Source organism: Dromiciops gliroides, chromosome 3 (assembly GCF_019393635.1).
Source record: "Dromiciops gliroides isolate mDroGli1 chromosome 3, mDroGli1.pri, whole genome shotgun sequence".
NCBI lineage: Eukaryota > Metazoa > Chordata > Mammalia > Microbiotheria > Microbiotheriidae > Dromiciops > Dromiciops gliroides.
In genome coordinates this window covers 466,523,702-466,547,916 of record NC_057863.1, presented here as the reverse complement: position 1 = coordinate 466,547,916, position 24,215 = coordinate 466,523,702, and the positions used below count along the sequence as shown (strand labels likewise).

Sequence of the window (24,215 nt, the reverse complement as noted above, 5' to 3'; positions counted from 1 at the left end):
AATGACCCTGGACAATGACTCTGAACTTCACTTATAGAGCCAGCTCCGAAGACTTTATCCTTGAGATAAGAGGACTAAAACTGTGAGAGTTGTGAAACTCACATGGGATAATTTATGTAAAGTACCCGGCAAAACGTTAAGTGCTGTAGTCAGTTTGACTAGTCTATAAATTGTAGGAGAGTTGCCAAGCTTTATCAGGAGAGGGTGTTTCTGTACTGAATGTTAATTGCATCCACTTAGTGTGGTATAGAAAGGGTGCCCCAGGGGCAGCTAGGTGGCACAGTGGATAAAGCACCAGCCCTGGATTCAGGAGGACCTGAGTTCAAATGTGACCTCAGATGCTTGACACTTACTGTGTGACCCTGGACAAGTCACTTAACCCTCATTGCCCCATAAAAACAAAGGGTGCCCCCCCTCAAATGCCAAATGGCACCAAATAAAGTGAAAAGTAAAAAATATAGGAATGATAGTATGAAATAGTAACTTTGATTTTTGTGCTTTTTAAAAAATAAATAGAAGATTGTGTTAAGTCTAACATTACTAATTTCTGGTTCTGATTAAATAATTTTAACTGCCGTCTCTACATTTGTAACTTGTATTTCTTACTCTAATTTTTGGCTTCAGTTAAACTTTATACTGACATATAGGTCAGAAGAAAGAAAAGTTTTACTTTGCATACTGATTTGAGTAAAATTGGGTTTTCTGGTAATTGTCAAGAGTTTTAAAACTTATGAGACTTTTTTCTCTTTCTTTCTCTCTTATTAAGGATTCTGGACTTTGTTTGTTATATCCTTAACAGCAGGATTCTCGTGTTGCAGTTTTTCTTGGACAGTGACTTATTTTGATTCTTTTGAACCTGGAATGTTCCCTCCTACTCCTCTTTCACCAGCAAAGTTCAAGTAAGTATTTTTGTCCTTAGATGTTATCTTTTTTTTTTTTTGTGGGGCAGTGGGGGTTAAATGACTTGCCCAGGGTCACATAGCTAGTAAGTGTCAAGTGTCTGAGGCCGGATTTGAACTCAGGTCCTCTTGGATCCAGGGCCTGTGCTTTACCCACTGTACTACCTAGCTGCCCCTCCTCCCTTTATTTATTTATTTATTTATTTATTTTTGTTTTTTTAGTGAGGCATTTGGGGTTAAGTGACTTGCCCAGGGTCACACAGCTAGTAAGTGTTAAGTGTCTGAGGCCGGATTTGAACTCAGGTACTCCTGACTCCAGGGCCGGTGCTCTATCCACTGTGCCACCTAGCTGCCCCTTCCTCCCTTTATTTTTTAAAAATAAACTTATTTATTTTTATATGCATTTATAATCTGTTCCAATATCCTTCATACCTTCCTCCCTCAACACCCCTCCCCATGAAAAACAGTACCTTTATCGTAAACATGCATAGTTCTACAAAACAATTTCCCATATTTGCCATGACCGTACATATCTCTCCATTTTAAGTTCATAACTTCTATGTCAGGAAGTGAGTGGCGTGTTTCATTTTTATTCTTTTAGTCTTGTGGTTTATCATTGAATTTATTGAGTTCTAAAGTCTTTCAAAATTGTTTATCTCTACAATGTTGCTGTCATATAAATTGTTCTCCAAATTCTCACTTTGATATGTTTTAGTTTACATATGTCTTCCCATATTCCTCTGAAGGTCTTTTTTTTTAATCTTATAGTAATGTTCCATTACTTCCATATACCATAATTTCTTTAGTTATTTCCCAATAGCTTTCCATCCTTAGCCAGACTCCTAGGAAAAACTGTCTAGACTTGTTGCCTCTACTCCTTTTCCTCTCTTCAACTCTTTACAATCTGGGTTCTGACTTCATCACTCAACTGAAACTGCTTTTCTCAAAGTTACCAGAGACCTCTCAATTGCTACATGTAATGGTCTTTTCTCAGTTCTTATTTTTTTTTTACTTCTCTACTGCATTTGACACTGTTGACTGTCCTATTCTTCTGGATTCTGTCTTCTCTTAGGGTTTTTACAACCATATTGTCTCCTGATTTTCTTCTTCCCATATCACCAATGGCCCATTGGAAATTTTAAACCGAACATCTCAGACTTAGCATATCCAAAAAGAGAATTTATTTTTTTCTTCCTAAATCCACCTCTCTTCCAAACTTTCCCATTTATGTGGAAACTACTACCATTCTTTTAATTTTCCAAGTTTGTAATTTAGTGTTCTCTTAATTCCTCATTCTCCTTTGCCCCACATACCCAATCAATGCTAAAGCATGCCATTTCTATCCACATAATATCCTCAAATCCATTCTCATTTCTGCTGCCATCCCAGCCCATTTTTCCCATTGGTGAGTTTCAAGGCTTCCATTTTAAGATTACCCTAGACTAGCCATGCTTCATTCCCCTCTTCACTGCGTTTCTTACTCTCTTGGACTTCACCATAACTCAGCTGCCTTTCTACCCTGGAACATCTTTCTCCCATGCCAACCCTTTTCTCCTATTGGTGAGTTCCTTCTGTCAGTTTTCATTTTGAGGATATGCCCAGGGCAGCCATACTTAATTCTTTTTTCTGATTCCGCAGACTGACATTATGCCCTCTTGTGGGTGCCTTCTCCTCACCCCAAACCTCTTTTTAGGCCTTTACGTATTGTTTTTCTCTACTAGAATGTTTGCTTTTTGAGGGCAGGGGCTATCTATCGTTTTGTTCTTATATCCTCAGTGCTTAGCACAGTGCCTGGCATATAGTAAGCCCTTAATAAAGACTTGCTGCCCATATCTACTCACATCAGCACCATCTAAGTTCAGGCCTTTATTACCTCTCAAACTCTGTCTCAAGTCTCTCCCCACTCTAAGCCATCCTTCATACAGCTGCCAAAGTGATTTTTCTTATTAAGTATAGGTCTGACAATGTCACTTCCCTACTCCACTAGCTCCTTATTGCTTCTAGAAAGAAATATAAACTCCTCAGTTTGGTTTTTAATGACTTTACAGTCAGTTCTCAAACCAGTCTCTCTGGCTTCATTGTATATCCTTCCTTCTTTTACAATCCAGACAAACTGGCCTTCTCTATGTTCCTCACATAAAGTAACTTCATCTCTCATCTCTGTGCCTTTATTCTAGCAGTCCCTCATACCTGAGATGCTCTTCTTTCTTAACTAGGCTTCATAGAATCCTGTCTTCCTTCAAGATGAAATTCAGGCCATGTCCTGTACATAAAGTCATTCTTATCCCTTCCATCTGCTAGTGTTTTCCCCTTCTAACTGAATTGTATTTATCTACTTTGTATTTATTTTGTATTTATTCTCTTTATAATTATTCTGAATATACTTATATATGCATACATATACATAAACACACATTTTTGTCTCTTCCCCCAATAGAGGATGTGAATTCCTTGAGAGTAGAGGTTGTTTCATTCTTTGTATTTGTATAGCTGATACCCTTTGTTGATTGGTTTATTACTACATTCTTGTCGATTTGACTAATGAAGAAAAATGTTGCCAACAATAAATTTTAGGAACTATAAGTGCTACAGATTCAGACATAGTGTGGTACAGTGGAAAGAGTGTGGGATTTGTAGTCAGGAGACATCTGGATGTGAGTCCCATAAATGTGTAATGCATGGAAAGTCATTTAATCTCTTAGAACTTCAGTTTTCACTTCAATAAAACACAAATTTTTATGACTTTAAAATACTATGTGTGAAAATATGAATTGTTTTCATCATAATAATGATCTTATAGCAATCCATTATGGACAAATAGTGGCCAAAAAATGAAACCTATTTATTATCTTAAAATTCATGAAACTTCTTTTTTTTGCTTAGCTCACCTTAAAATGTAATTTGTAGGAGAATGCTTGAACTCCCTTCCCCAGGGGTGAAGTCTTTGACTTACCCCCCAGCCATTTTCTCTAGAGCCAAATAAAAGGCCATTTTAATTTTAAAAAGGGTGGGGAGGCCCAGCTAGGTGGCGCAATGGATAGAGCACCGGCCTTGGATTCAGGGGGATATGAGTTCAAATTCGGCCTCAGACCCTTGACATTTACTAGCTGTGTGACCCTGGACAAGTCACTTAACCCCAGTTGCCTCACCAAAAAACCTGTAATTTGTATATTCTTAGAAAGTTCGGATTATTCTCCAGCAAATACCAGCCATCCAAGTTGAAATAAGACAAATCCAGGGGTCCCCTGAAAGGGAGATATGGTTTCTGAGAAGCCTAGACCAAGTTGAGTACTTCCCTTTCCCCATAGCCAACAAGGACTCAGGTGTTATTTGGGCAAGATGATAAGACATATGTAAAAATTGGCTAAAAATATGTAGAATCACTTACTCTCTTTTCCACACCCTGGGCAGAGCCAATGTGAAGTTTCAACGAATATGAATCCCAAGGTAACATGATTTAATATTGAAGCTTAGATGTATTCTTTTGTAGATTACAACCAAATGATAATTGTTGAAATATTAAAGCACCACAATGAAATTTTCAGTTGCTATACGGAGCTGGACTTGGAGTTTGTCAGGTCTTCTCATTGGCTATCTATTTAGTAATTTTTTCTAATGTTTCATCAGGGATCTCATCCCTTTTTGATGAAAAGTAGGACTTTTACAGTTTTCTGACACTCTTTTTGCATTGTTCAGTTTTTCTGTGACTACTTAGAGTACTCTATTTACAAATTCTTCCAGGAATCTAAAATATAATGTCTTAGCCTCCAGTGTGATAGTAATAGTTACTGTTACTAGTAACAAAGTGACTAGCTACTTTTTTGCAAACCTCTCACCTTTCTTAGTTTTCTGTTCCTAGTAAGATGCTTTTGTTTTAGTTTCTTAAGTTGATGTTTCATTCTTGGGGATGTGATAACTGTGCAAGCTATCCTTTCCTTTATTTTTTGTGTTGTCTTCAGTGGTTTTTTTTGCTGGTTATTTTGGCTATTTGTTTTCCTGGTACTCACTGGCTTTCATTCATTCTTGTGTTCTGATTATGTGCTACCATTTCCATCTTTTATACATATCCTTTTTACATTTTAACTAACCAGAGAGGTTTATAAGTTCATTGATTTCTTTATATGTCTTCCCCTTTCTTTAGAATTATCTATCACTATATAGTTATAATTTAACTTTTTAGAATCTTTTGTCTGTCCTGAACGAAGTTAGTTTTATATTTTAAAATTTAAGTTACTGAAATGGAATTTATCTCAAGAAGGATAGAAAAATATTTTTAAGTAGTAGAAGCTGCTTAACAAACCAGTTGTTTGTTGCATAGAAGTTACTTTTAAGCAAACCCCATCCTGATGTTGAGTATCTTTGGGAGTCCCAGTATTACCCCAGTATTATTTAAGGCCATGTCTGGAAGACCTAGGATACTTCTCTCCTTCCCAAAATCATCTGGGATATCTATTCTAAACTCAGTCCAAGCCCCAAAATGTAATATATAGGGGTACTGAGCTGTTTGAGGAAGAGTTTTGAGAAGTTTGAATAAAATTATATAATTGTCTTAAACCAAATTATATAATTGTCATAAACCAAAAAAAAAAAAGTCTTTTCTTTTTATGGCCACTAGATGGAGATATTGAATGATTTTTCTTTTTCCCTTTCCTAACCTGACTACAGCAAGGAAAGTGGGACTTATTGAAATTTCCTTTCTTTATACAGTTTTAGGCACTTAGAGGGGCCATGGCTTGTTCAGATGTGTTCAAAAAGGAGAATATTTGACCTGTTCCCCAGTTCTTTGCAAATACAAACATTCAATCTTTTTTGTTTGTTTTGAAAATCCATTTTTTTGCCTTCAGCAACAATCTTAGTTCAGGGAATAAGGATAAAATTTATCTAATGACAGGTTTTCTCTAAAGGTGAGGTGGGAGAGAACTGTACAACCTTTTGACCAAAATAGGGGTTCACTTGGGATTTCTGATGAGTCTAGTAAAAAAACAAATAATGTAAGAAAGTAATCCATAGAGAGCTATTTAAGAAATATTCCCTAACTATTCTAGGTACTCTTACAAGCACAGATGTCGTTGGTTTAACATAGGACAATAATCCTCCTCAATACCAGAGACAATCTTTCATTGATCATTTAGAAACTCTTAACTTTTTCTTCCTCACTATGTATTCTTTGTGCCCAAAATATTCCTGAACTTAAATATAATACCTATATTTCCTTATAGTAAATGAAAAGAAATAGTATATGGTGTTAGGCACCACCCTAATTGGGTTTGTTTTTTATCAGCTTTGCTATCTGCTTAGGTAATAATAGAATAATAACAACATACTGCTTCAATTAAGCAAATATTATTAACCATCTATTTTTTCCTAGGCCCTGGGAATACAAAGACAGCTATAACAATCCCACATTGTATATGTAAATGCTCATTTTAGTTGATGTTTTTAAAATTCAGAATAAAAGAAGATAAAATAGAAAAAAGAAGGAAAGACAGGAGCCAGACTATAAAGGACTTTAAAAGCCAAACAAGGCAAAATGGAGGGAAGACTGTCAATATAGCTCCCCCAAGTGAGATCCTCTAGAAAGTAGCCATTGTAAAAGAAAAAGAAATTCACAGAAAACAAAATCCAAGGAAAGAAGTACTAGTAAAACCTTAATAGTTTAAAAAGCCTTAAACATCTATTCAAACATGCCCGAAGTTTAGGTAATAAATGATAGGAGCTAGAAATCCTAATACAAGGAGGCAAATTTAACTTCATATGTATTACTGAGATGTGGTAGAATGAAGCCCAGGACTGGTCCATAGCTCAAATTGGGTAAGAGGAAGGTAAGAGGGGGAGGTATACTCAAGTGAAGAAATCCAGGAACTAGATCAGAGAAATAGGACAGCATTTGGGTGCAGGGCAAACGAGAGAGAAATAAAGGTGATTTTTATATTTGCAGTATACAACAGAATACTTGTCCAAAAAAAGGAAATAGACAAGGAGTTTGGTAAACATCTCACAAGTCTGGCACAAAGGCATTCTGTAAGTAATAATGGGAGATTTCAGTTATCCAGACATCTACCGAAGTGCTCTTTGCCAAAAACAGAGCCACCAATAATCTCTTGATTTGCTTTTAGTGACTTCATCTTTCAAATGGTAGAACCAACAAAGATAAATTCTACTCAAGATATGATTCTTACTAATGGGGAAGAACTAATAGCTGGCATTCTGAATGATTGGAACCCTGGAGGTAATGACCACACTCCATCATAGAGTTTGTGATAAATAAAGGAGGTCTGGTCATAGTCTGAAATGCATTCTAGATTTGGGGAACACAGATTTCAAAAGGTTTACAGAAAAAAATAGGTAGGATTCCATGGAGCAAAAGGCTACCGAATTCAGTTCAGTTAGAGGGGAACTGATCAAACATGAAATTCTGAAGATATGAAGTAAAATATTCCAATGAGGAAGAAAAATAGGGTTTTTCTAAAGAGATCTATGTGTATATGTATAAGGAAGTCACCAACAAACTTAGATTTTAAAAAGAAATGTACAAAAGATAAAAGCAATACCAGATTACAGAGTATAAATGTTGTATAGTCCTGTAAAATAGTGTTAAGGATGCTAACACTGGCTTCTGGGTCATGTGATCTATAAGCTGGAGAAGTATGCATTTTCTCTGATCCCCATGACCTTATCAGAAATTGTTTGCCTGAAATAAAACAACATAAGATACCTCCATGGTTAGGGCAGCTAGGTGGCACAGTGGATAGAGCACCAGCCCTGGATTCAGGAGGACCTGAGTTCAAATCTGGCTTCAGACACTTAACACTCACTAGCCGTGTGACCCTGGGCAAGTCACTTAACCTCAATTGCCTCACAAAAACAAACCAACCCCCCCCCCCCAAAAAAAAAAAAAAAGATACCTCTATGATCTAGTATAGGATACTTGTAATCCAAAAGATTAGAAAAACAAACCATAAACTTGAAAGAAATGATTAATAACCAATTATTAATATTGGGATCCAAGGTTTTTTTTCTCTTTTTACTTCCTCATTCAGAGCCCAATCCTTATGAAGGAAGGACAGGGTTTACTATGAGTTTGGTTTAATCTTCCAGAATAATCTCCTCAATCGTGGGTGGGACCCTACCCAACTAGAAGAGTTTATTTCTGATTAAAGTGTAAAGAGACTCTAATCTAGGTGAATTCCCAGCCCTAAAACATTAGGCTCACCCCCTGGAAATCCCTACTATTAAACTTAAGTGGTCTGGTTGGAGATGGATTCTTTTTTCTAGATAGCTGGAAGTAGCTGAGTCTCATCAAGCCACTTCACAACAGGAAGAGCTGAAGGCTTTTAGGCCACCTCCTCATCCCCCACCTCATTCTTTTTAGCTAATCCAGGTGGATATCTGCCTGTCAGGGGCACCTAGTTTTCCAAAGGTATTTAAGCACTGATGATCTCTAAGGTTCATCTTTGGTTATGAAGAGAAACCACTGACCTAATTAATAAATTGATTATTGATTACGTTGTCTCTCAGACTTCATCTCAGACTGATGCCTACCTTGAGCACACTTAGCATCCCCTCCCCCACCACCCACATTACCAGTATGGAGGCTGTATTAGCCAACCCAAGGAGCCAACACATGGACTTCCAACAAAGTCCAATGCCACAGCTCAGTCTCCTTCTTTCCAGGGTCATGGGAGATCCTGGCTCTAGGTTATGTAAAGTTTACTGCCATTATGACAGCCAGCCAGTGTTGCAGCAGCACTCTAGGCTGAAGAGGCTACCTAGGGCTATGACACTCATCCCTGATTATGCAGCCTGCCACTGATCTATCCTTTCCCATCAGTTTACCTTCTCTCTCCATTTGTCTCAAAATCTCCTTCATAGATGCATACCCATCCAATCCCCACAACTGCCAATAGACCCCAGGAGTTCCAATTCTCCCCCTCCTAGGGAAGTATAAGTGGTCTTTTTTTAAGCATCAAATACCCCCAAACCACACCTAGCTCAGGGTCTCCACCTCCCATTACAAAACATCTCTCTACCCGTAGGAGCATTCATCAGTGAAACCATCTCCCATCACCAAAGCCAGGCCTCTCACCTTCTCCCATTGTGTCAATACTTCCTCCTTTCTCCTCACCCACCCCCTACGGGCTCTTCTCTTCCTAGACACTAAAGAAGTCATCTGCCTCTCATTGCTAGCCTTTGATTTGATCTAAGAACATTACCTACTCCCGTCTATCCTCTTGCTTTTCCTTCCTTTGCCTCTTGTACTCTCCCATTTTGTAAAGTAGTGGCACTAAAAAAACAAAAAACTCAAAGAGCAAGCACACAAAAAGTAGATAAGATCTCACCAGATTCAGTCCTTAATGACTCAGTCCCACCTCTTCATTGTAATTTACACTAGACTTCTGCCTTCAATCCTTTCTCCTTTCTTATGTGCATTTAGAAAGAAGTTTCTTGTCTTTCTGCTATCATTCTGTTACTGTTGTTGTCTTTGGCTGATGTATTTCTTCACCTCTTGTATTTTTTGTTTTTCTGGGCTGTTTGAGAAGATAATAATAATCTCTTCAAATCTGGTATTCTTTCTAAGAATGTTCCAAGTACTTCTCTATTCTTGAATATCTATCTTTTTTCATTTTTGGTTGTACTCAGATTGGCTGGGTAGGTTGCACTAGGTGGCACCTTGAGCTCCATTGCTCTTCAGAGCACATTCCATTCTTCCTTGGGAAAATTCTAGAATTGCTCATTAAAGAGATGTTGGTAGACATTTAACTAGAGAAGGAGACAAAAAAAAAGCAGCATGATTTTACCCTAAATGGGTTATGACAAACTAACCTTATTTCCTTTTTTGACCAGATTAGTAAACTACTAGATGAGTTTTATAGAGAATTTTGTTATTGTTGTTTTTCATTCGTTCAGTTATGTCCTACTATTTGTGACCCTGTGGACCATAGCACACTCAGCCCTTCTGTCCTCCAATATCTCCTGAAGTCTGTCCAAGATCATGTTCATTGCTTTAGTGACATTATGTATCCTCTGCCATCCCCTTCTTCTTTTGCCTTCAATCTTTCCTAATAGCAGTGTCTTTTCCAGTGAGTCTTGTCTTCTCTTTATGTGGCCAAAGTATTTTACCTTCAGTTTCAGTATTTGACCTTCCAACAAATAGTTTGATTTAATTTCTTTAAGAATTGGCTGATTTGATCCTTTTGCTGCCTGTCCAAGGGACTCTCAAAAGTCTTTTCCAGCACCACAATTCAAAACTGTTGATTGTTTGGCATTTAATTTTCCTTTTAGTTCAACTCTCACAACCATACATTGCTACTGGAAAAACTATAGCTGTAACTATATGGACCTTTGCTGGCAAGGTGATGTCTCTGCTTTTTAGTATGCTGTTCAGATTTGCCATAGCTTTCCTTCCAAGGAGCAAGCATCTTTTAATTTCATGGCTGCAGTCACCATCTGTAGTGGTCTTTGAGCCCAAGAATATGAAATCTGGCAGTGCTTCCATTTCTTCTCCTTCTGTTTGCCAGGAATTGATGGGATTAGTTGCCATGATCTTAATTTTCTGGATGTTAAATTTAAAGCCAGTTTTTACATTTTCCTCTTTTACCCTCATCAAGAGACTTCTTAATAAGTCACTTTCTGCTATGAGAGTGGTATCATCTGCATATTTGAGATTGTTGCTTTTTCCCAGATAAATTTAATTCCAGCTTTTGATTCATTCAGTCTGGCATCTTGCATGATGCATATAAGTTAAAAATATAAATATAAGTTAAATAAATAAAGTTTATTTCAATTTTTTTCCAGAGCTTTTGATAGAAAATATTTTATGCTGTTCTGTGGAGAAGGTAGAAGTTGATTAGATAAAAATTTCATCAGGTCAATTCAGAACATGTTGGATGGCCATACTCAAAGAGTAGTTGTTAATGGTTCCTTGTCATGGCAGGAGGTCCCTAGTGGAGTAACTCAGATCTGTGCTTGGCCTTTTTATTATTTAACATTTTTTTCAATGAATTGGATAAAAACATGAATGATATGCCCATCAAATTCCTAGATGACACAAAACTGGAAAGAATAGCTTACATACATTACTTTAATCAGGAGCCAAAAAGGATCTTGTAAAGCTAGAGCAGGTGTTCTTACCCTGGGGACCATGGTACCTCAAGGGGTTTGCAGATAGATTTTAATTTGGATAGTGAAAAGTTACATTTTTATTTTCACTAACCTTTGTTTTTCTTTGTAATTTTATGTGTTTTATTTTATGCATTTAAAAACTTTATCCTCTTAATGTTATTATGTGTATATATATATAACCTATATCAGATTGCCTGCTGTCTAGGGGAGGGGGGAGAGAGGGGAGGGAGGGAGAAAAATCTGAAATTGTAAAGCTTGTATAAACAAAGGTTGAGAACTATCTTTACATGTAATGGAAAAAAATAAAATACTTTATTAATTTAAAAAAAAATAAAAATAAAAACTTTATCCTCAGAAGGGTTTCATAAGTTTCACCAGGCTGCAAAAAAGTTAAGAATACCTCGCCTAGGACACTGAGTTGAATCTAAGTTGAAATTCAGGAAGGATAAATGTTAAGTTTTGCACATGGATGCAAAAAAAAATCAGCTTTACAAATATATGATTAGATAGTTATAAACGGTTTTCACTTTGCATAAGGGCACCATTCCATAGACTTCTGTGTAAAGCAACATTTATGTAATGCAAATTTGTCTGCAGATTTGTGGGAGGAAGGGAAAGAGGTACAATCGCATTTGCAGGTGAAGGGAAGGTGTTGGCAAATGTTTCAAGGATGAGTACCAAGAGGAGGGCAGCTAGGATGGTGAAGGATGTTGAATGCATGAAGATTGGTTAAAAAGAGCTGTCATGTGAAAGAAGGATTTCAGTTCTGTTTGGGACTAGAAGGCAGAACCAAAAGTGGTGACTGGAAGTTGAAAAGAGGTCACTCTTGGGGGTAGCTAGGTGGCACAGTGGATAAAGCACCAGCCCTGGATTCAGGAGGACCTGAGTTCAAATCTGGCCTCAGACACTTGACACTTAAGTAGCTGTGTGACCCTGGGCAAGTCACTTAACCCCCATTGCCCCACAAAAAGAAAAAAAGAAAAGAGGTCATTTTAAGCTTGCTGTCAGGAAAAAGTTCCTAACAATAGCGGTGTCTGAAAGTGGAATGGGCTAACTGGAGAGCTGGAGGGTCCCTCCTCTTTAGAGGTTTTTGGATTGAGGCTAGATAACCCACTTGTTGGATTTGTTCCTTTTTTGCATCATTTGGATTAGATGGCTACTGAGTTTGTCCTTCTAGCAATCAAATTCTGTTCTGAGTTTGAATTTTATTAAGATGGTGCCAAATGAAACTTCTTGAGTAAAGGAGTTGTATTCAAATACAAATTTAAACATTGAATGGATTTCAGCAAATATTTATTTTGAAATAATTGTGCCTAGGAATTGAAGATAAAAGAGGAAATAAGGAAGCTCCTGCTCTCAAGGAGTTTCTAGCCTCGGGAAGAAGACACATTCAATCAATAAGCATTTATCAATAGCCTACTATATGCCAGCTACTGTGAGGATACTGAAACAAAAACAATACAGTCTCTTTTCTCAAGCATCTTACATTCCACCCATGAAGACAACATGTACACACACTAGGGTATTTCAGGGTAGAAGTATTAGCATCTGGGGGCATCAGGAATAGTTTCATATATAAGGTAGCTTCTGAGCTTAGTTTTGAAGGAGAATAGGGAGATAGTAAGTACATATAAATGACCTGAAATGGGAGATGGAATGTCATATGAAATGAACTGCAAAAAGATCAGTTTGACTGGTCCATAGAGTGTCTGAAAGGAAACAATAACATAATAAGGCAAGAAATTTGGGTTGGAGGCAGGTTGTAAAGGGCTTTAAATTCCAAGCAGAGGAGTTTGTATTTGATCCTGAAGACATGGAGCAACTGGAGTTTTTCAAGCAGGAAAATGATATATTCCAACCATTTCTTTTTAAGACTATCACTTTGGCACGTGGGTAGAAGATGGGTTGGAAAGGAGAGGACTTGAAACTGGGAGGCCAATTGGGAGGTTATTTTAGTCTTAAGAGAAAGGTACCTGTACTGGGTTGCTGATGGTAGAGAGGAGAGGGATTTAAGTGATATGGGAGTTAAATTGTCAAAATGTGGCAACTAATTGGATATGTGAGGGAGAATGAGTTGTCAAGGATGTGAATTTGGGTGCCCTCAATAGGTGAGCTAGGTGGGTTTGGTAGGAAAGATGATAAGTTCTGTTTTGGGCATCTTTTGAGAAGATAGGTATGGGATATCCAGTTGAAGATAGTTCAGAGGTAGTTGGTTATGTGGAACTAGAACTCAGGAGGGACACCAGGCATGATGGATCTGGAAGTCATCTGTTTAGAGATGATTACTGAACTCCTGGGAACTGTTGTAGTCATCAAGGGAGAATGTAGAGAGAAAACAGAAGAGAGCACAGGACTGAGCCTTGGAGTTCATTCACAGTTGGATGGAGATATATAAATAATAGTCCAACAAAGGAGCCTGAGAGTAGTCAGAGAGGAGCAGCAGGAAAACCTGGAAAGGAGAAACTATCCAGTAGGGAGGGCTTGGTCAATGTATCATCTTGTACAAAGGTCAAGAAGGAAGAGGTTTGAGATCAGTCATTGTGTTTGGCAACTGAATAATCAAACGACCACATCAAATAACTGTGAATGAAAGCAGAATATTAACTGCAAAGGAAAGATAAATTACTATGAGAAATTTAAAATGGACCTGATGATGATTTTTCTTTTGGGAGGCAAGGAAAGATGCATATAAGAATAGAATATTTTTGTGGTGATTCTGATTTTTTAGAAATTATTGCCATGGTTCATGGGGTGTAATTAATATAATTGTCTCATACCATACCCCTAACATGAAGAACTTAGCACTAGCTCTTCTTCACTTATCCTGTGGAATAAGAGATATTTTTGGATAAAATATAAGTTGATTTTTTTCACATTACAGTTTAGGAACTTTTATAAGCATGTGCATTTTGGCAGTGCTAAATTTTAAACTACTTCAACTTACTTTTATTCCTAATATAGAAATAATTTCATGTTAAAATATATTTTTAATGAGAATGGTTCCAGATTAAAAAAAAGGTTCTGACTCTGTTCAAATCACAGTGTTATTAAGTTCCTTTCAAAATATCATGAAATAGGGCAGCTAGGTGGCGCAGTGGATAAAGCACTGGCTCTGGATTCAGGAGGACCTGAGTTCAAATCCAGCTTTAGGCATTGACACTTACTAGCTGTGTGACCTTGGGCAAGTCACTTAACTCTCATTGCCCCACCAAAAAAAAAATATAGTGAAATAACTTTAATCATAGAAAAGAAACTATTAATCATTTCATATGTCAGGGTACAGTTTTGAATGATTATAAACATCAGAAAATAAACGTATGTAATTAGCCCTTCAGATAGAACTTGAAAGTTTGGGTTATGTAGCAGGTGGAGTTTCAGGTTAGATTGTGAAAATTCTGCCATCTCCTGTCCTTTGTGGAAAATACATTGGTATTAAAAAAATGTCAAGTAAAGCAGTATATACTATGTGATGCCAGCAGGGTGAGTGCTTGCATAAGGAAATAACTTTTTCAATCTTTTACAGAGTTAAAGGCATTGGACTTTTATTTTCCATTGAATCTGATTGGTGTAGTACATAAAAGCTTTTTATTGGTGATCAGACTCAGACTTCTCTATGAAAAATATCAGCTTCTTAGTAAATTTATATCAAATAATTCTTTACATTTTCATTTTTAAGCATTCCTAAGCACCTTGGATCTTTTTTTTTTTAATTTAAGGAAGAGATTCAGATACCATCTAGTTTCAAAGATAATTTGCCAGTAAATTAAATTCTTTATGTGTAGAAATTTTTTAAAAACGGTTTTTATGATGACTTGAACAAATCAGTTCACCAGTCTGGGCCTCTGTTTCTTCATGTAAAAAAAATTAATTATTAACTATTCTGGAAAATTATGGAACTGGCCTTATTTGAAAAATTATAACTTTAGAAAAATTATAATTGGGTCATAAGTCCCATCTGGGGTGCCATTCAAATGTAGAAATATTTTGATTTACTGGCCTAATTTGGGGGGCCTAATCTGACTGGGGTACTTAATCTGGGACTGTTGACTGTTGGGTTATCTGACTGCTATTAATTTAATATGGGCCGTTTAAAAATTTCTCCACACTGCTCCCAAATTGATAAGCAAAAGATTAAGAAGCCTCTTAACTAAATAATCAAAGCAGAGTTTATTTATGAGATACAATTTAAAATTAAGAATACAGGGAAATAAAATGTACAACCTGACTGTTCTGGCGTGTCTCTTTCCACCTGCTGTGCCTAGAACTTTTTTAGCCACCTCCTTCGTACCAACGGACCTTCTTCTAGCGTTCTCCTATTGGTCCAGCATCCCTCCGGCCCCCTCTACCATCTCTTGTTCTGTCTGTCTGCTTCCTCCATCCGCCCCCCTCACTACTCTCTTACCTCTCTTTAGGTATCCTCAGTCTCCTTAGTGTCCTGTAGCCCCTTTCTGTCCGTTCCTTTCCAACCTCTTAACCCTCCGGCCTCTCCCTTCCTCCTAGTCCTCTGGCATTCTCCCTTTATATATGTTCTTTCTTACCCCTCAAATCTCAGGCTCCCTGCACCCAACCCCCCACACACACCAAGCTAATCTGCCAGCCGCACTAGGGCTGGGGGGGGGGGTGCTCAAGCGTCCAGGGCTCCAGAGGCCCATGCCCCCTGCTGTGCGCCCAGGGACCTCTGCATGGGCTACGCCAGAGGCCGGCCTGGAAGAGCCTGGGATCTCTCAGATAGATCCGCTCAGGGTGGAGGGAGCTGGGGCTTTTTCCCCAGCAGTCTGACATGGCATCTTGTACAGTCCACAGGGCTTTTTTGGCTCAGCTGAAGGGGAGGGGGAGTGGTACCAGCCCCTCCCTCACAGAGAAGAAAAACCTGAGGGCCTAAGGCTTTCTAATCTCAGCCCAAAGGTAGGGTCCCCAAATCAAAATAAATTTCCACATTCATCTATAAAATGAGAGAGTTAAAACTATGTGAACTTTAAAGTTCCTTCTAGCCCTAAATCCTGTGTTCTGTTGCCAACTATAATTTGCTTATGACTAGAGGGAATTTTTTTCAAAGTTAAGGCCATTTGCAAAAAAATGCTGTCTTCTACTTCCATAAACATGACATTCAGAGTAAAGACAGGCATGCCTAATTGATCTGAGAGTAATTGATTGGGTATTCAGATAGTCTACTGGTTTAGCATATATAATTTAAATTTATATACTTCTTTTTACAATATTCCTACCAGGGGTGAAAAATTTAAGAGCATGTTTAGTATATTAGTCCAAGGCCTACTAAATTGTATCCCTGATGAAACCTGTAAACTTCTCAAGGGCAGGAGTCTGACATATATTGTGTAAACCCATTATATCTAGTAAAAGCTGTGCAAATGAGCCATGGATAAATATTGCCACTGCTAATGCACAGTGTTGTTCCTGTGGAGACATACATACACACATGCATACATATATATGCATACATACATAAATAGTGTTAAAAAGAGAGATATAGTTGTTCCTAAGAAAACAGTCTCTGGAAAAAGAAACTTGTAAACTAATATGAGAGGTTAGCCAAATTTACCTACCAATTTAGATCATTGATTCATTTGGAGATATTAAGGTGTGAAACAGCTCTTAGTCCTGTTTTGACATTAGAGTGTGCATCACATATTTGCCTATTTGCCTTTTTATTATTAAGAGAATATTGTGCTTCTTTGAAATGATATGTAAATGTAGTACTTTCAGGAAATATAAGACCACTGGAAAAAATAGTTGGCTATTGAGTTAGTTGTAGTGTATAGTATGTGTATGTTTCAGACATACCTCCTCAATCATCAGCTCTTTGTTTTTCCTTGCATATAGTTGTCACATATATATATATATATATATATATATATATATATATATATATATATAAAATTTTTCTGTTGCAGAAAAGAACATTTGAATGTCATTCTATAAAGTTCTTTACTAAAGGAGAGTGTTTTTTCTTCTTTCCTTTTTTGTTTTGGTCCTCCCCTGATATACTACTGTGTTATCATGTCATGGAGTGACTCTGGGCTTTCAGAGTCTATGCCAGTGGAGTGTAAGCTCCAGCAAGGACCTACCAACAAGAAAAGACTGGAGATGTGGGCAAGCAGTGAACTCTTACCAAAAGACTGAACACTAATTACATGGTCAGTTTTTTCAACCAAAGCAATTCATGAAGACAGAGGTCTACTAAGGTTTATAGGATTTGTGATTGTTGTTAGAGGAGTGCTTATGCCAATGAAATCACAGATTTTTGAAATATCTTTTTCCTGGTTATGAAAATATCTAATATTCTTGTGATTGGATTTAAATTTTTTTAAAGGCAGTTTCTTATCTTTTCATACCTTCAACAAGTACACATAGAACCATAGATTTAAGGCTGGATGGGACCTTAGAGGTCATATAATTTAAACAACAACAACAACCCCCTCCCTGATCCCTGCCACATTTCACAGATGTGGAATTGAGGCAAAGAGTGATAAAATAATTTGTTCAAGGTGCCACAGTCAACAGTAGCAAGTACTGCATTCAGACCCTAAACCCTCTTTCCATTGTGCTATTCTGAGGCATACATAGATAGATTATGCTTATAAAAATGTTATAGTCATACAAGAAAAGGCATGTGGGTTGGTAATTATTGATAGTCTTTTATTCATTTTTCAAAAATACAACAAAAATGTCTCAGATTTCTTCTCCTTTGGCTTCCTTCCAACTTTTAGATACCTTGAAAATCAAACCATCAAAACCCACAGATGTATTGTAAAAAGCATAGTCTTGTGTATAGTTAGACTAGTCCCTCTGCTTTTCCCATCTTTGTGTTTTTAGTGACATTTAAAGTTCATCATGTAGCACTTTGGGGACTCTGGTGTTAGAATCTAAATTTGTTGGATATGTTGTCCCTGATGGCAAAGAGTTATAAACATCTTTACTGATCTTTCCCATTTTTCCTGAACCTGTTGTCCTTCAAATTTCATCCTTAAATGCCCTCAAGATGACTTTTTTTTTTTTAGTTGGCTCTTCTAAGCTTTCTTTGGACTTCTTCCTCCTTGTTTTATTACATGATCTTTCACCATAATCTTCTGTAAGATCTCAGAGATGAATTTGTACTGGTGTTGTAATATCCTTTTTCTTGGCAAGGAAATCTCTTTGCTCACAGAGGTGGTTTCTTGGGTCTTTAGGTCTCCTCATTGACATTGTGGATTAAGTAATTGGTTAAACATTTAGGAAAATCATGATAAGTGTCCTTGCCAATGCCTGGTTTTATATCCATTTCTTATTTTTCTTGATCAAATTTTTCATGATATGTATTTGTGAGATTATCTGTTAACTTTTGCTCTTCTCCTTGGCTCAATACAGAAGTCTTTTCCATAAGAGCAAAGACCAACCAGTCAATTTACGGAAAGATCTTTATACTCTTCTGATTCCTTTTTGGAAATTATAATATACCCCCTTTACGTTCTTTGTAGGTTTATTTCCCATATGGTATGAAGAAAATTTTTAAAGGTTAGGACCCTACATCTGTCTTGAGTTTTGGGTTTTAAAAATAAAGCTATATAGCATAAATAGAATTATAAAATTGGAATTGAAAGAAAAGTGTGATTGGTCTTTAACTAAAGGGATGACATATGCACGAGAGCATAAGAATTATTTTAATATTTAATTTAGAAATTTCTTTTCCAAAATACACTAGATTTGACAGTGAGTACAATGCATTGTACTCTTTTTATAGCACTTTTGGAGAGTTGCCTCTTTGTAGAATCAGAGTCTTTATTGCTATGAACTAATGAAACAGATGTCAGATGGCTAATTGCAGTAGAAAAGAAAAAGCTGCTGACAAAAAGAGGATAGATTTAAAAAAAAAACTTGGCCTTGGTGTTTGAATATCATGAACTTTTCATTATCTAGTGACTATCTTTGGAGCCTCAATTCTAGTGCTGTCAACATTAATGTATTTTATTCAGAAGTTGTGGTTTCTAACATCAGAGGGTTAAAATGCTCAACTCTGAGATATGAGTGGCATAAAACACACACTTAGACATACACAGACATATATGGTGATATATTTGAGTGGGATAAAATATATCCCATAGGAAAGAGTAGACAAAACAACTAATTCTGGTTTTCCTTTCTTTTTGTAAAGTTCTCCAGATAGTGAAAGTTTACTTTTCCTCCTTTTTGCCATGACTCTTGACTACAGATTAGTAACTTGAATAGGGACAATTGGGGTTTTGCCATAAGGCTTCAGATTTAGGTTTTGATTGTATTCCTCCTAGTCTTATCTCATGCATAGAAACAACTGAGCTTGGCACTTAGCCAAAAAGAATAATTCATTAAAATAAGAAACTACCAGATGATAGGTTAAGGGTAGGTTCTGCCACCTTGCATAGCAACCTCATACTGATATCCTAGTCTTTTGTCTTTTGTCTTAACCTTAGAGAGGTTTGTTCTTTGCCACTGCTGTCCCTGCTCATGTGTGGACACATTTAGTGTCGCTTAACCAGATGCAAAAATTCCTAGTTACACTTCTGCTTAACCATGTTAATTAGTAACAGAAAGAGTGAATGAGTGGATCTAATAACAGCTGGAAAGTCCAGAAAGGGGTCACTGTTCTGATATTCTCTGCTACTGAAGAAGAGCGTTATTTGATAGGTAACATTGAGACTTTCCTATTTTTGAACTTGTTCTTAGTGGTTCATGGGTTTTGAACACATGCAGGATGGGATGTGGAGTAGTAATAATTTCTCTGTCTATAATATGCTATATATTAAAAAAAAAAACTAACATGAGGGTCATTTTGCTTTCTTGACTACCTCCGTTTTTCAATGGAAATCTATTCAGTAACCTACAACTGTACAAGTTTACCTAGCTGGATTCTCTGTTTTCTGTCATTCAGAAAGCTACTGAAATGCCATTTCATGCATGTAGTCTTTTGCAACCAAATCTAAAGAGAATCAAGAGGCAGCCAGGAGGCAGAGTGAATAGAGTTCTAGACCGAAGAATCAAGAAGACCTGAGTTCAGATTCTGGCTTAAACATTCACTAGCCGTGTGATCCTGGGCAAGTCACTTAACCTGTCTGCCTCTGTTTCCTCAACTGTAAACTGAGGACAATAATAGCACCTACCTCATTAGGGTTGTTGTGAGGATGAAATGAAATAACATGTTAGCTCTTGGCAAACCTTAAAGTGCTATATAAATACTATTATGCTTATAACTGTAAGGGCCAAATCTAATATACGGAAAGTTAATTGGGTGACTCACCAAACTATTGGGGTCCCGGAAATAATGAGGGACCTTTAGGTTCAAAGCTCCCTCCCCTCCGAACTGCCCTTTTTAGATATTTCTCTCAGGCCAATAAGAAAGGAGCCTTACAGCTTCTTTTCCACAAAAGGATCAGATTTTATTACTTGGGAACTAATTAAACAAAGGTGAAATTAATAAAAACCAAAGATAAGAAAGTAGGGAAAAAGAAATACAGATAAATTCTCCTAGCTCTAACCTAAGTCTATATAATTCCCAGCTCGTTTCCAATTAAGCTAATTCAAAGGAATTTGTGTTCACTCACCACACCTGGGACATCTGCAGTTGCTCACGCCACCGGAAAGGCAGAAAAGAGAGAGAGAGAGAGAGAGAGAGAGAGAGAGAGAGAGAGAGAGAGAGAGAGAGAGAAATGACCGAGTGTTCCGGAAGCGCCTCAGCCTTCCCTCAGGGAGCATTCAGTCTTCCTCCCCCAAAAGAGGAGGTCCTTCAAAAACTGCCTATGGAGAGGTTTCTCCTTCTGACCTCAGTAGCATACGTAACTTCAGGGTGGGCCAGGTGTGGCCCTCCCAAATGAATCAGCTAAACCTCTAATAATTTTTATCACAGATAATTTTTACCACATTCCCCCTTTTTTTTCTTTGAAAAACAGTGTGGTTTGCTCTATGAAACATAACAAATAATATGTAATCTAAAAAGAAGCTCCTCTTGACTTCCACATTTTACTACCTATAGAAAGAATCAATGAAAAAAATTTAAAACATCATATGTAAAAAGAGTGTGCTAAGTTTGGGGAGATTTAAATAGAAAAGCAAGACAGTCCTTGCTTTCAAGACTCTCACATTCCAGTGGGGGAAACAACACATATAGAAGGTTTTAACTTCAAGTCAGCCTAACTGGCCTCATGTCATGTTCCTTAAGGAGAAAAGAAAATGGTAATGCATCCTTCTTAATCTTACTTTCACTGATATAAAACCATATCCATTTTTGATGCATTTAATGTTGCCAAGGACTTTGGTGGAAAGAACTTTGCTTTTTGGATCTTTAGTAGTTGTGGCTGCTGAGGAATTGAACCTGGAGAAGCAATTGCCAGAGCCCATCTCCACAAAGGCTATGCGACCCTGGGCAAGTCATTTAACCATGTTTGCCTCAATTCCTCCTCTGTAAAATGAGCTGTAGAAAGAAATGGCAAACCGCTCCAGTACCTTTGCCAAGAAAAGTTGGATACGTCTAAAACAACTTAAGAACAAAAACTAAGTATTATTATGCTCTCCCAGAAAGTTGATACTTAAAGCATCAAGACATTAAAGAAAAACAAAACAAAAAAAGTCAAGACGTTAAACAATTCTGGAGACTGCTTAAATGAGCATTTCACATTTCACTTCAGCTCTCCATCATCCAAAGCTTTCTGTGACTTTGAAAATAATTACTCTAGACACAAGTTTTGGATAAGCTTATATTAAGTTATCAATATTATACCAGTAAGAGATTGACCATGTCTTTCCCAAACTTCTTATGGTCCCAGACCACATGGTAGAGGAACAGAGAGTTTCAGTATGCAATTTAGTATGAGCAGGAGAAAAGCCCCCCAAAAGTACATGTGGTCCCCCAGAGAAACAGCATGTGGTCCCCATGCCAACATGGCTACCTGTCCAGGTTTATTTTATCCCTTTTCAATAAGAGGCAGGTCATCATACATCAATTAAATCTAATTGGGTCATTATACAGCAAACAAATCTAATTGGTTAGCATTATTCAAATCTAATTGGTTGACATGACTTGAAGGTAAACTGTATTATTATGAAGTTCAAGGATGATATCAGAGAAAGGAATGCAGTACCTTCACTCAAATTGGTCAGGGCAAAATCTAGTCAGCTAGGTGTGGTTTAATCAGTTCTTCATCAGTCTAGACAAAAGAATCTCTCTCTCCCCAAAGCTCCTTTTGTGGGCTTAGGGCCTGGGTTAGTATTTGACCTAGAGGAGATTTGATAGTATCTCTCAAGGAGAACTAGCCTTTTGAGTGGAGGGGGAGGGAGAAGTAAGAAAGTGATCTCTGGTTTCCCCCAATATAGTGATCATTAATAATTATTTTCTCGCATTTCTCTCTAGGCCTGTGTAAGCCAAGCCATAGGTTGAGCTCCTTCTCCTGTCAGAAGTTATCCTCTCTGATGCAGCAACTCCTCTTCTGAGAATCCTCTGGTTTTGCCCTTCCTATTCTTCCTAGATCAAAGTGTTCTCTTCTCTCCTTCCTCAGATTTTCCTAGAGCACTTTGTCTGTATTATTTTTTTTTTCATTATACTTGTTTCTCCCTTTATTCCTTCTAACATTTCTATAGTGCTTTTTACTTTTCAGAAGATTTTCATATATATCATCTATTAGTAACTCTGGGAGGGATGTAGAAAAGAAATTTTTATTTCCAAATACATGTGGGAAAATTGAGGCAAAGAGGTATTGTGACTTTTACCCCAAATTACTGAGTCAGAGTTGGGACTTAAGCCCAGATCTTTGTAATTCCAGTTTACTGTTCTTTTTACAGAATATATGAATCTGAATTTAAAGACCAAATTAAAAAATGATAGAATGGCAGTCATTCTCTCTTTTTTTCCCTGTCTATACTACTATTGACAATTTTTTTAACTGATTTACCCTATGGTTTCTGCATAATGATAATGAGGTCAAGTTTACACGCATAACCTCTATAAAAAACAATTAACTTTCAAAGAATAAATCAGTTCTATAGATACAAACTATTTCCAACCCAGAGCCATCTTTCAAATATGTTTTAGTTACTGGGAGAATAACTGGTATCCAAACTCTTGCCAAGTTGCTATCCTAGGAGTTAAAAGAGAGTATTTGGGAACTGACTCCAGGATTAGGGGTACAGCCTGTACTTGTAGAATTGATTTCCTGGGGCAGCTAGGTGGTGCAGTGGATAAAGCACTGGCCCTGGATTCAGGAGGACCTGAGATCAAATCTGGCCTCAGACACTTGACACTTAACTAGCTGTGTGACCCTGGGCAAGTCACTTAACCCTCATTGCCCCGCCAAAAAAAAGAATTGATTTCCTGTCTAAAAGTTAATTAGTCTATATAAAGGTTGAAATTTGTAACCTTGGCTTATTTCTGTGGAGGTTACTATGGTTTTTATAGTGACCTAGGCTTGCTACCTTGGAATCATCTTTGACTTTATTTCTCCCTCATTTCCTTTATCCACCCTGTTGCCAAGTTATCACTTCTGTTTCCACAACATCTCACATCCAATCCCTTTTTCACTTTCACATGACCACCATCCTAGGCAGTCACACAGCCATAAGAGTTAACTACGTGCCAGACACTGTGCTAAACACTGAGGATACAAATACAAAAGAAAAAGAAAAAGATAGTCTCAGTCTTCAAGAACTTAAATTTTAATGGGGGAAAACAACCCAAGTACAGGAGATAAGAAGTTGAAGGGTAGAGTGGAAGATAGATATAAGGTACACTGAGGCGAAATCTCTCAAAGTCAGAAGCATAGCAAGGAGGGCAATAAAGGATACTGCCCCTCCCCACAAAATGGAGGCCTCAGAAGGAACTCATTGATGGGAGAGAGGGGCTGAGGAGAGGGATGATCTAATGTGAGAAGGCCTTAGGCCATGAGGAAAGTTCTAGAGTGAGAAGGTAACTGAGGCACCTTATAGAAATCTGAGAGTTTAGAAGCAGAGCTGGGAGGATTCAGACCATCATTTCTCACTAATACTCTTTCAGTGGCCTACCTAGTTTCCCTGTTTCTAGTCTCTTTCTTCTCCAAGACATTCTTCACATAGTTGCCATATTAATATTTCTACATTCCCACTCAAAAAAATATTCAGTGGCTTCCTATTACCTCTAGGGTAAAATACAAGTTCCTTAACTTAGCTTTCTGAATTCTTCATAATCAGATACCTATCTGC

The 24,215-nt window shown here is 37.3% G+C and overlaps 1 protein-coding gene across 4 annotated transcripts in view; it reads left to right on the top strand.

Moving 5' to 3' along the window:
- Positions 1 to 24,215, top strand: part of ARL6IP6 (ADP ribosylation factor like GTPase 6 interacting protein 6) — a 51,043-nt gene that overhangs the window by 14,666 nt on the left and 12,162 nt on the right. Inside the window, exons 3-4 of one of the 4 annotated variants that reach the window (XM_043994460.1) lie at positions 767 to 899; positions 6,838 to 6,920. In XM_043994460.1, the coding sequence (XP_043850395.1) occupies positions 767 to 899; positions 6,838 to 6,889 (185 nt within the window). In that variant the 3' untranslated portion in view covers positions 6,890 to 6,920. Of the gene's footprint in view, positions 1 to 766; positions 900 to 6,837; positions 6,921 to 22,395; positions 23,186 to 24,215 lie in introns of those variants that run through there. The other 3 variants (XM_043994461.1, XM_043994459.1, XM_043994458.1) reach the window with 3 other exon arrangements.